General features: G+C 41.8%; 1 protein-coding gene across 8 annotated transcripts in view; it reads right to left on the minus strand.

Annotated features, from left to right (window-relative positions):
* Nucleotides 1-459: 459 nt before the first annotated feature.
* LOC108230210 (calcium-independent phospholipase A2-gamma) overlaps nt 460-12,800 on the minus strand; it is a 25,101-nt gene continuing 12,760 nt past the window's right edge. For all 8 annotated transcript variants that reach the window (XM_025003750.2, XM_017406235.3, XM_025003751.2 and 5 more), the window contains 2 exons: nt 6,480-6,675; nt 460-2,900 (listed from right to left, as the gene is read on the minus strand). In XM_025003750.2, the coding sequence (XP_024859518.1) occupies nt 2,632-2,900; nt 6,480-6,675 (465 nt within the window). In that variant the 3' untranslated portion in view covers nt 460-2,631. The remainder of the gene's footprint in view (nt 2,901-6,479; nt 6,676-12,800) is intronic.

Here is a 12,800-nt window from a genome sequence, read left to right on the forward strand (position 1 = left end):
GCCAGAGCTGTTATCCAGCTGCCTGAGCACAGCCTTGCAGTCAACTCGCCTCACCTTCCTCGATTTTATGACAGGTAGCTCAGGGATGAGCAGTGAAATTACATTCCCCTGACAAATACACCCCCTGCCTTTACAAGATAAGATTTGAGTTAGGAGAGGAGGGGGAAGAGAAAAGAAAAAAAAAAAAACACACTAACAGGAACAATCGGGATGTCGAACTGCACGGTTTGGTTGTTGTTCTGCAAATCAGAAGTTGCTAATTAAGCCAAGCACGTTGGATACTGAGCAGTGAAGGTGGTTTATCAGTCTTAATCTTTGTTGGGTTAATTAGACAGTTGTGAGTACACGATGCAAACTTAATATCTGCACTTCCTAAGATCCACAGACTGTCAAAGAAGCTGAAGACTCACGGAGATATTAATCGGCTTATCGTCAAATAATTAGAGAAGTCGGGGTGCATTATAGTTCAGGGACGGATTTTAATTACATTCTCTAACAGTCTCTGCGTAGGACCAACAGGAGAACAGTGGAATTACATTAATCTGGGAGCCATTTCACTTCAGGCGCTCTGGGAGTGACTCGCACATCGTGGTGTCGGTTATACAGTACTTGACCTGATTAGGCCTGGATGCGGACGTCTGCAGTGCAGGTTTTAGCAGCAAATAGGAAACAGTTTTGTTTTTTTCTCACCATGGCAAATCAATAACAAAAGGAAAAAAAAAAAGGAAAGAAAGAAATCAATTTCAATACAATTCTTCAGATATGACCCGAATCATTTCAACAAACATTACAGTACAGAAGAGTGGCAACTGAAACAAAAGGAGGAAGGGTGAGAGAGGCTTTTAAAGAAAAGGCATCAAACAGGAAGAGGACAAGCTGAAGACAGAGCAATAATTAAAAAAAAGAAAGAAAAAAATGCCTCGGGGAAACCAAAACAATCAAGTAAACATAAAAAGTGTTCGAAACATCTGAACCTAAAACACTCCAGAGCTAAAACAACACATCAACATTACGACAGCTACGCCCCGTTTAAATCCTGTTAAATATTATAGTATCATATTTATATTAGAATTACACACAAGCAATACTGTACTGCCTTAAGTGGGTCCTCGTCTAGTGATTTTATTCAATAAAAATGATACAATTTACCCGTAGCTGCATTGTTTAATGTACAAACCTGAAAAATGTTACTTATGCTACCCCTGGATTAGACAGTTTGCAAATATTTGTTACATTTTTGTCTTACAGCTATACAGACTGACATATGCAATACAGTAAAACTCTGTGAAACCCATCTGTAGGTTGTTTTAAAGGAGTCCACAGGTCCGTGAGGGTGTGTCAAAGTCATTAAAAAAAACTTAACAAAAAGCTAATAATTAGAAAGTGCACGCTTGTGAAAAGGTTCATAACTGCCTCAAAAGGTTCCTGGTGCTGAAAATGATATAGTTTCAGGACGGTTTGTTCCACAATAGGATCAGATTTAGCTTATCTATATCACTCCAAATATGTAGCCAGAAACCAGCAGCAAGCTGGAAATAAATTAGCTTTTAAAGCTAAAAAACAACAACAACAGGTGAACAGCTAGAGGGTAGGTTCTGTTTTTAAGGTTCAGATTTAGGCAACTTGCTTCCTCAAATCCAGCCTTTTTTTTCCTGAGGGGTCGTCCACACAGTAACAGGAATTCTGAATACACCATTTATTTATTTATTTTTAATCATTTCAGCCTTGCGTCCGTACGGTAACAGTGCTGTAGGAGCTCCAAAAATGTGTTTGCTGAAAATATGTTCCAGAGTGAAATAAATCTTAAAACACCACCCTTAATGCAACCTTTGGAAAACGATATTTAACCCTCTAATCTGACCTAAAACCCGACGCCATGCTCTTCTACTTGTGTTTAAATGTCCAACCAGCGTGCCACAAGCCTGCACGTCTTGTTTTCGGCTTCTGACGTATCGTCGCGGCAGCGTTACAGCGCCACACACAGGCCTGGCATAGTTACCACGGCATTTTAGGTCATTTCTGGTGCTTTTGTGTGAATGAAAACATTTCTAAAAACTGTGCCATCTTTACAAGAATATTAAAAATTTTTGAAAAGTTTGTTTCGGAAAACCTGTTTTTGTGTGGAAAAGGCCTAAACGACGTCAGCTTTCTGCTGGCCTTGACTTAATTTTTCACCAAACAACACCTGTGCTGATTTTAGCCATGAGCCAAGAGGCGCTAAATTATTATGAACAGATTTATGAATTTATGAATTTATGAATTATGAACGATTCCTGGAGAAACCTTTGCTAACGTAGGTGATATTTATTCCCTATTATAGGAGATTTTTCAGATTTAAAAGCCATTTTAAAACGTCGTCTTTGAAAGCAGGCTAAAATCAGACCAGTTTTCTTTGCCAGTGTGGCTGGCAGGGAAAATTACTTCTGTAGGAAGAGCCAAATTTGTTGGCACGCCAATGCTAAAAATATCAGTCAAAGTGTTGTTGAGGAGGAAGGAGGCGTTTGGCATGCTGGATTCATTCACACATTGTTTTTCCAAAACTACTGGTCAAAAAACCATAAACTTTGACACATTTATTGTGGTAAAGTTAAATATTTGTGTACAATTGGGAACTAGGAAAGCAGCATGGTTCTAAACCTTTGAGGATAGACTGTTATACATGTCAGCCTTAAGCTTGGCCCACTCTGTCACCCTCTGGATGGAGCTTTTCTCTCGAGTGAGGATGCGAGCGACTTTGCTAAGCTTTTCCTCGTTCCTCTCCAGGTAACGGACGCCCTCAGCCTGCAGCAGGTTGAGCTTCTCGTGCCGGCTCTCGTCCAGGGAGACGTCCTCGTTCAAGAAGGGGTTGAAGCGGAAATAGGTGTCCGCGGGGAGGAAGGAGTCGAGCATAGCGTGAACCTCTGGAGGACAGAAAGAAGGTGAGGGTCAGGTCACACGTGCAGCAAACTTAGAAACACCTCCCAACAGCTCCAACATGTCCAAACATTCAACAAGTGCGTGTGGAAGGGGGGAAAAAGGTCGCGGGAAGTCAAATCCTGTCTGTCAGCGCGGTGACAGCATTTCATGTGTCACTGACTAAGAGCTCAGGGCTGAAAGTCTGAGGAAGTTTCAGAAGAAAAAAACGTCTGGGCTTGTCTGTCAGAACTGTTTTCGTCTGCCTCGGATGAACGCTTTTTAAAATCAGCAGCGCTCACGCTCGCACACAGGGCAGCGGCGACAAACGTAAACATCCCAGGTAGGCCCAAAAAGTCTGTGTTCCCACAGTCGGTCAGGACGTTAAACACAGACACTATCAAAACTGGCCGCCTCTAAGGCCCTACCAGAATCGAGGAGTTTATCTAAAGAACGATCCAAGTTGTATCTGCTTTCATTACGCTGTCACAGCCAATCAGTGTGCTTTAAATGTTTGACCCTGTAAAAATAACTTTAGCCTAATAAAAAGACAGAGACAAGATTGGCTTAAGAGATAAGGCGGATGGTTTTTAGAGTCAGAAGAAGTGGGCTATGATGTGAGGCAGCCCAGTTCTCCTTTGATCACAATAATTGGTGGGATTTTAGCTTTTAGTTTGGACTTATCAGTATTTTGCAGAAGCAGCCACAGGCAGGTAAACTACAAGACAGAAACGGCTGCTGCTCTGGTTTTAATAACAGCAGACCTGGGGAGTATTTTCTGCACTGAAGAAAGAGTAAAGAAGAGCAAAAAAAGGCTTTTTTTTCCAAGGTGAAAATATGATTTCTTTCTTCTTCAGTTTGACTTAACCAGGAACTGAATTTTACCACCCGACTTCTCTGACAGCGGGTTATTGATCCGACTGGAACAGAGTCACTTAAGGCAGCAATAATAGACTGATAATTGATTCATCCTTTTTTTTTTCTCATATATCCGTGCTCGGGTGGCTTAGGTAACAGGTCCAGGAGGGAAACTCAGACTTCCCTTCCCCTCAGGGACACGCTTCACATCCTTCTGGAGGATCCCGAGGTGATTCCCAGTCCACAGAGGAGGCATAATCCCTCCAGTGAGTTCTGGGTCTGCCTTCATGTCTTTTCCTAATGGGATGAGTCCAGGAGGCGTCCTAATCAGATGCCCGAACCACCTCAGCTGACTCGTTTCAATACGGAGGAGCAGCGGTTCTACTCCGAGGTCCCTCCGGATGATAGAGCTCCTCACCTTATCTCGAAAACTTTCCGGGGTCTCATTCTTTTAGTTCTGATCCACATCTTGTGATCATATTTGAGGACCAGTCGGACCAGTAAAACGAGTTTTGTCTTTCAGCTTTCAATCGATATAATTTTTATAATATTAATTTAAAATTTTCAAAGTGCCTCCTCTGTCCCTCAGGTCTGCAGATCGTGATAAATCAGTCATGACTCGCACCTTCAGGGGAAACTGCCTCTTCTGTATCTGGGCTCTAATGGCACTGAATGCACGGCTTCTTGACCTGAGAGAATCTCTGTTGTTAATATTTAAATATGCTCCTATCTGCAAAAGCTTAATACTTATGTATTCTGTTTCGGTATTTTTATGATTCTGTATGTATGTGCAAGTCCATCCAAATGCACTGGTTTATCTTTTTTTTTTTGTTTTAGGTTCTTATTGGAAAGCACACAGGGTTGCTTTACACATGAAATGCACTTTGTAAATAAAGTCTGACTTGACAGTTTCCAACTGTTTCAGTGGAAATTGTTCTCGACAGCTTTGTAAAATCAACCGTAAGGTACATCGGATTACAACCTGAATGCCAATCACCGAGTGCTTTCCATTAGGAGAAAATATTACAAAGTAAGAATTGGTGTGGGTTTTTTTTTTATATTCACAGTCTGTAACTGTACAAAAAAAAGGCCAATATCACAGATTTGAGCCTTTGGAAGCCAGAGAAGGAGACTTAAAAGTCCCACATCCACTGTGGGTCCAAACAATCGAACCGACTGGAAGGTTAAAATTCTTTTGCAGGCCTCAGGACACACTTAGCATCCCAATTTGTAAACAAACCGGTTCTCTTCGTAGCATTTCAGTGCTGTCACAGAGAATTTGTAAAAGGCTGGAAACACGCAGCCGTCTCGTGAGAGAACTAACCCAAGGTCATTTTTTCCAAGACTTGTTGTAAACATTCACAGTAATGTTACACCAGGCTCAAAGAACAATGTTTCCCTGTCTGTTTGCTTGACATTGGGAGCTATGATTCCATCTAAACTCCTATTTCGGCCTTATCTGTTCCTAACAAGAAACTGAGCTCCGCTGAGACTCCCGAGACAAAGCAGGAGGCTTCTGAACACGGAGGGGAAAGTTTCAGATAAAACACTCCGACTTATCTGCTGTTTCCAAACATAAAAGCCTCCGCCGAAAGCTGGGGAGGTCTTAATTCCACATACAGGACAGGAGGGGCAAAAAATGCAAAGAGGCAACTGGGTCACCACAGCATCAACGGGGAGGGGGGCTGAGACAAATTTAGGCACAGCAGAGAGTGCCCATGTCCAGAGATGATAAGGAGAGGGAGAAGCTGCAAACAAACAGGCCCCAGCGGGATGAATCCTGGACCGAGTCAACAACAAGAGGGACACTTTCTGTACTGGAACTATAAAGTCTCATTTTCCTTTTACCTAGAATATATAACATTTTGTATACATAGTTTCTGGTTTACATTAAACATACTGAACCTAATCCAACACTGTCCATAAAAACTGTTAGGATGCGCACCAGCTAATAGCCAAATCAGTCTCACATGTTCTCCTTCAGGTTTGAATGAATTGTTTTTGGATATACAGGTTATTTAAAAAGGCCCTTTAAGTGTGTATTACTGAATCTGTATCTTAAAACTAACAGACAGAGAAAAGTATGAACTGCAGTCCTGAAAATGATGAGCAAACCGATCACCATGCTCTGATTTTCAACCCGACAAAGATGAGCTTTACTGAACAAAACAGTTTAAAAGGATAGTTTGGACATTTAAAAACGGGGTTCTTTGGAAAGGTTAGGAATGATTAATATCTTACCTGTCGTAGATAGCTCTTTGAATGACTTCAGCTTGAAGAAATAGTTTAATTTTGACAAGAGTGACAATCTAACGACAAGACTAAAGACTAAAGTGGATCTCTGGCATCTTAAACCAACTTCAATCTACAAGATTTTCAAACAGTTCATGCAAATGCTACTTTATAAATATTTACACAGCTGTCAATTTTTTATTACATGATTATTCCAGAAGAAATATTTTTAAACTCCTGCAGGAAGTGCCACAGCTGGCTGCTAAAATAGTGTTTGCAAGAACTTTTAAGCAATTTTTCAGATTGGACTTCTTTAAAGACAGCAACAATCTGCTTTAGTCTTGGCGCCACTTGGACAATGAGCTCATCAATCCTCTATTTCTCCTAACTAAGACTGCTCAAAGAGATTTTTGCAACAGATATTATTTGTTCGTAATTCTTCCACAGACCCGCGCTTTTAAATGTCTGACCCATCCCTGTAAGTGCTTCGCCCTTACCCTCTGTGTCTGTGGCACTGCTGATGATGTTGGTAAGCTTGGTCTTGAGGCTTGTGTACGTGGCGCTGTTCTTGCCGGCGGTTTCGATGCGGCCCGTCCCCAGCGACACCACGCACTCCAGGGGTGTGTTGGGCCACAAACACTTACACTCGTGGATCGCGAGCGCTGTTGGGTTGTTCATCAGCAGACCTCCGTCCTATGGACAAAACAAAAGAAGTGCCACTTTTACAGGCTCCATTTATATGCAGCGAATGGTCTTTTTTTTTTTTTTACACTACAACTGTGGTCAGAAAAGCTAAATAATTGGAGCTCGAAGCCTACATTTGTAGAATTGTAGCAGTCAGTATTTTGAGAGTTTTTGAAGAAATCAATGTACAGTTGAAGAGCTGCTTGAAAGTCAACAACCAGCTAAATTGTTGTGTTTCTCCCCCCTCGTCTCCACATTTTCAGCTTTGAAATCAAACAACCACCCAGGAGTGTTTTTGCCTTGGATCCATATTGTACCCAAGGCAGTGGGGGAGTAACTGTAGAGGCTGTGGGGATTGTTGAATAGGCATGAGACCGAGGGGCCGCGGGGCTGCGAGCTGGCAGCAGGATCAAACACACCGGGGCCAGTCCTCATTAAAGAAGCCCGGCTGGGAGCGGGGAGGGGGGGCGATGGGAGCCGCAGGGCCCCCCAAGTGTCTTGGGACAGAGCAATGTGACTGGATGGATGGATGGATGAGGAGATTTGATCGAGAGCGCTTTCTTGCTTTGAATCCGTGTAGACAAAAAAAAAAAAAAAAAAAAAAAGTGGGTGTAACAGACAGCGTATGTTACGTGGATTTACCCACACTGTGGAAAAGGAAGCCGTCTTTCGTGTCTCCAGCAGCCAAAGTAGCTGCGGAACGTGATGGAGGATGTTTTGGCACCAAGATTTCGAGACGGGGACTGAGAAAATCTGTCATATCTCCAAACGTCAAGGGGGGGAAAAAAAAAAAGGCAAATTGCTTCTGTAACTGAGGGCGCACATTAGGTGAACAATCATGGCAGCAAATTCTTCGTGAAACACTTTCCAACGAGAGGTGGCGCTGGGAACGTTAGTGCAGCCTTAGAAAAAGAGTCAAACAAAGCTAAAAGGCTGCAGACAATCACAGCTTTATTAAAACTAACCTTCTCACAGAGGTCTTTGAACTATTTGTTCCTGCATACTGACATTTTCATACCAGTAATGATACCAGATAATAGCCTCATAAAGCTAACAGCTCAAATTTATCATTTAATATTAATGTAATTTTTATAATTTGTTTCCTTTTATCTATTATTTCATTGATTTTTTTTTTTGAAAATATAACTGTTCTTGCTTTTATTTGATAAACAAAACCTAAGAAGGACATTTCTGGTTATATTTTAAAAAAAATTGTGCTTTTGCACACCCTCCTGAAGCCCGCAAAAGAGAGAGAGAGATAGAGAAAGGGGGAGAAGCTCTTGTGACTTTGGGTCAATTTGACCCGAAGGCCATGGGACGATAAAGCTCAGACATCAGGAAAACTACATCTCATTCATCCACTTCTACTTCCATTTTCCCCCAAAAGTAAAATTTATGAAATTTGCAAAACAGTTGTCCTTAAGAGGCAATAGTTCTTTTTTCTGAATTGAGCTTCTGAAGGCTGTAATGGTTTCTGGCTTCCTTACTTTATGACATTAAAGTGAATAATTTTAGGTCTACAGACATGTTAAAGTTCGCTGTTTTGATCATCGAAACAGTAAAGGTGAAAGAGAATGTGATCAACTTTCAGTCAGTCCAGCCAGCTCAGCTTGAAACATTTTATTTATGAAAAAAGGAAGAAAAAAAATAAAACATCACTTCAACGTGTGGCGAGAGAGTCTCATTATTAGGAGACGTTATTATAATTTTTCTGAGCATCGATTGGATCAGTTTCTGTATCAACTTATCTATTAGCGCTTGGAATATTTAATTCAAAAACAGAATCGCCAACCTCGAGCTAGGAGAAAATGTAAGGATGATTAGAACTATAAATATTTGAACATATCTATTTGGTAGCTGATATATTTGCATATGAAAAATTAATAAACTGATTTGCAGAGCGCCAGACAGAACTGCCTTCAGGTCTGATGGAAAACCTGAGTTTCAAGAAGTGATCTGTCTCTGATAAAATGCAATCCTTCCTGACCGACCTCTAAGTTAGGATATACAGTGTTTTTGTTTTTTTTTAAAGGAGAGCCAGCCTCACAGTCCAGCTGGCTGATATGGAAATCATACAAAGAGGGCTTAACTCTGTCACAAAGCACAGAAGAAGTGCTGAAGTGTCTGTTTGTCCAAAGCACATCATCATGCACCAGCAGCTTTTCTGGCAAAGACAGAGATGAGCGAGAGAGAGAGAGAGAGAGAGAGAGAGAGAGAGAGAGAGGAAAAGCTTGGACTGGAAAAGCTCCTGATGGAGATTTAAAAGTGACTTACTGCAGTGGGAACCTGACAAACCCGGCTGGAAACAAAACAACTAAGCAGTTTTCTTATCACTAACTCGCCCCTGTGTGAGGCTCCATTTTTCTGAGCCCCGGTGTCAATTAAGTTGCCGGTCCAGGTCCAGTTATGGGGCTCTTTGTGCCGATAGCTGGGGGCCAGTTTCACAGAAACACTGGTCTGTTTGACACCTTGTGCTAAGGCGTGCAACATTAGGAGCCGACTGCGCGGTGGTCTTACGGGGTGGGAGCAGAATGCTGCAACATTTCAGAGCTGACGATAAGTCTCCCCCCCACCAAAAAAGCTAAGCAAGCATATGTGTGAGATATTTTATTTTTTTAAAAAAACAAACAGGTTATATCTGTCTTTCCTTTTTTCTCTCTCTCTCCTCCAGCATCATAACTAAACTAGCCTTCTTCGCGGAGCTGACATCAGGTCAGAAATGCTGCTCTGGTAGTCTTTTGTCTCATTTAAAGCTACTTTTTTTAGTCACATTTCAATTCCTGGACCGCTGCCACGTCGCCACACAAGAGGTGCCTTTTTTGGAAGGCCGGGCCATATTTGGACAAGAAGTGAAACTAGGAAACAATGGTCCGCTTAGGACAAACTGCAAATGAGCTTTGCATACGGGTCTCTCAGGCTGGAGCTGCCCGTCACACACGCAGCGTGACGCGAGGCAAAGGTTGCTTCCGTTTCTGAGGATTCAGAGGCCTAATGCTGCTCGAACTGCCATCCGCCATGTGTCACTGGGTAAATGTCCTCAGGGGGTAGGACCTGTCAGATGTAGCTTTCTGATGGATGTTTCGCCCCTCTGAGGTTACATCAGATATGGAGGAATTCCAACTTTGAATTCTGGCTTCCCGAGGCACTCAATAATTTTCTCCTGACGGCGTCTCTTGATAAGGGGGCTCTGTGTTTACTGCGTCAGAGGACCGAGGCTAATCTGGCACTTTAAAAAAAAACTAATAACTGGTGCACAAATCTCAACTTCATTTTTATCTTTTGTAAACAAAGAAAAATTTCATTTTAACTGAGCGCCATCAAAAATGCCTTTTGCTGAAATAGTCAGCGCACCAGCTGGCTAAATACCTATCTGAGATTTATGTAATCTTAAAAGGTATGATGGATTTTCACTAATTGCTCCTGCAAAAGACTTGGAGTTCTTGGCCATCTTACATGTACAACCTAATCTGAGCAATATTTACACATTTTGTATTTATGTGTAGGTCAGGGAACTGAGAGTCCAATGCCAAACCCTAACATTACAGCTTTAGAAGCTGATATTTTTAGTTGTAAGTTTTGATGATCGTTTTGTTTTGCAGTGAAGTTCACGATCAATCCACCCCTCATGTTCAACAGCTGGCCAGGTGTTCTTTTCATCCAAGTATATTAAATCTTTTTTTTTTCCTTTTACCAACCAACTTTGCTCAGTCCAGTCAGAAGCTTTCACTAACCACATGCGGTTCATCCTCCTGTTTACAGATTTCTTTGTAAATGTCTGATAATGAGGAAATATTTTCCTCCAACGCCTCTTCAGGTAAAGCCACACGGATGCACGCTTTTTTTTTCTTCTTCCTCCATCAAACAAGGTGGTGATTTGGCTTCTCTGAACATCCTACAAGCAGTTCTCCAGAACCGAGGTGTGTTTGTCACTCGGACCTCAACTTGAACTCTGCGGTTCTAGTGCTGTTTTCCAAAATGCCACTGTGAACCGAGAAAACAGCTCCTCTCAGCCTTTTTTTCTTATGGACATCAATAATTCAAACTTTCAATTTGCTGCTTAGAGAAAGTAATGGCCGCTGATTGTTGGGAGGAGAATTTAAAACGCTTTAAAATGTGCATTTTGTGACCTTTCCGAACAGTCGCTGCGAGCAAATTTGCAGCTCTAACAATCTAAGTAAAGTCTGAGCTCTCTATGTAAATAAATGATCTGGAAGATCAAAACTTCTATGGGGGGGCTCATAGTCTTGTTCCTCTCCTAGTGTAAAATTAAGCAAAACAAACAAACGAACAAAAAGTTCACTTCATCACGCTGAAATGTGAAGTTTCGTCACTTTGCATCTCATTAGCGATTAGCTCATCATCTGCTTGCTTTAATATTTAAGCGCTGCCCAAACGTTTGCGGGATATTTTACACTGCAGTTGTCGTTAACTTCGGGAGCTTATCTTCACCATGCCCATTTGAGCTGTCTTACAGGCAAAGGGCTGATTTGAATTGGGGTAAAAAAAAAGAGGCGCTATCATCAGGATCAGTAAAAGTAATTTCATGCCCCGGAGTTTGTCAGCTCCCATTAGCCGGGACGGTAAACCTCATCCTCCTCACTCAGTCATCTCCCTCGCTTTGAACTGTGGGTAAACTTCAAAGCCCGTCTGTTTTCAGGTCCCTTTTTTTTAAGCAGCAATAAGAGAGAGCAGAAGGCACTTTACTACAAATGTGATTTTGCATTTACATCACAGTTCAGTGATGTGAAATGTGGTCATTACACCTTCTCTTCTGTCTGATTGTTTTTTGTTGTTGTTGTTGTTCCTGCTGGTGTTGGCAGGAACTGGACTGGGCGCTGAGCTCTGTCGTGAATTATAATGAAGTTCTGCAAATGAGGCTTCCTTTTCAGAAATAATTGGGTAGTTTTCAGGGAACGCATTGCATAAGTCCCGGGCATCGGAACGTAACTGTTCTCCACAGATAGAGTTTGAATTCATAAGAAGATAATTAGGCTCCAGACAAAGTCCCCGCTGTGCTTTCAAAACTTTGCAAACCGGGCGCTGCTGCCACATGCAGCACATCTTTATGTGTTCGTAAAGATAAATGTACTTATCGAGAAAAACTAATCCTCTAAATGGCATTCTAGCCGCATGAAAGACAGCATTGTGGTCGGCGGTGATAGGAATAAAATCTGTGTCAGTGGCCAGGTCAAGAGAGAGGTCTTCATGCCACATTATGTGATTATGACGACTGATTCTCCACTTGACCTTTTAGCTCCAAAGAGCCCCAGAGGTCACGCCCAGCTTCAAATCATCTTTAAACAGAAGACAAACCAGCCTGTAGGAGAGCCCGCTCTGCCTCAGGCAGGCAAAACAAGCAGAATATACTGTGGATGGTTATTTTTTCTCACACATTCAAAAATATAATAATTTAAAAAAGGACCAGTGTGCTTTAGAGTCATCCTGGACTGACAGCAGAACCTCATGATCAAATTCATTTGGTCCAAGCCCTTTAAATTTCATGCACACTATAAAAAAAAAGCCTTTGTTGTCATCGACTGCTTATTATAAACCTCATTTGCAAACTATTCAGCGACTGAAAGAAGGCTGATGATGGACTCGCGTACCAATAAATTGCAATTCAAGATTTAAAGATGTGATTCATTCCACAAAACTGCATCTGGAGGCACCGCAGTAACAAAAAAAAAGAAAAAATAAAAACCTCTCTTGCCCTTTCACAGTGCATCACATTGTCTGAGACAGAGGAAGGTTTGGGAAATCTATTCCACTGCAGACACTCGGCACGGTCACTGAACCGACCGAATCCCCAAACAAAGTGTCTCCGTTCAGTCAGTAGTTTGTGCAAAAATCATACACACGCACGCTGTCTGTGTCTAGTTCTGGGTTTTAAATGCCATGGAGGTATTTTTTCTGGTAAAAGCCGTACACTGTGTGTTTAAAATACAGTGTTATTTTAAAAAAAAAGTCAAACATTTCCAGATTCAAATTTAGTGTTTTCTCAGCCAGGATTGGTTCCCTTTAATGACCGAGCACAAATATCCAACGAATATTTGCTCAAAATGCCATAAAGAAGCACCGCCTGCATAACCAAAGGTGGATAATGCTGACAGTGAACTGACACTTAGGCTAAAAAA

Source organism: Kryptolebias marmoratus, linkage group LG11, assembly GCF_001649575.2.
Source record: "Kryptolebias marmoratus isolate JLee-2015 linkage group LG11, ASM164957v2, whole genome shotgun sequence".
NCBI classification, from domain to species: domain Eukaryota; kingdom Metazoa; phylum Chordata; class Actinopteri; order Cyprinodontiformes; family Rivulidae; genus Kryptolebias; species Kryptolebias marmoratus.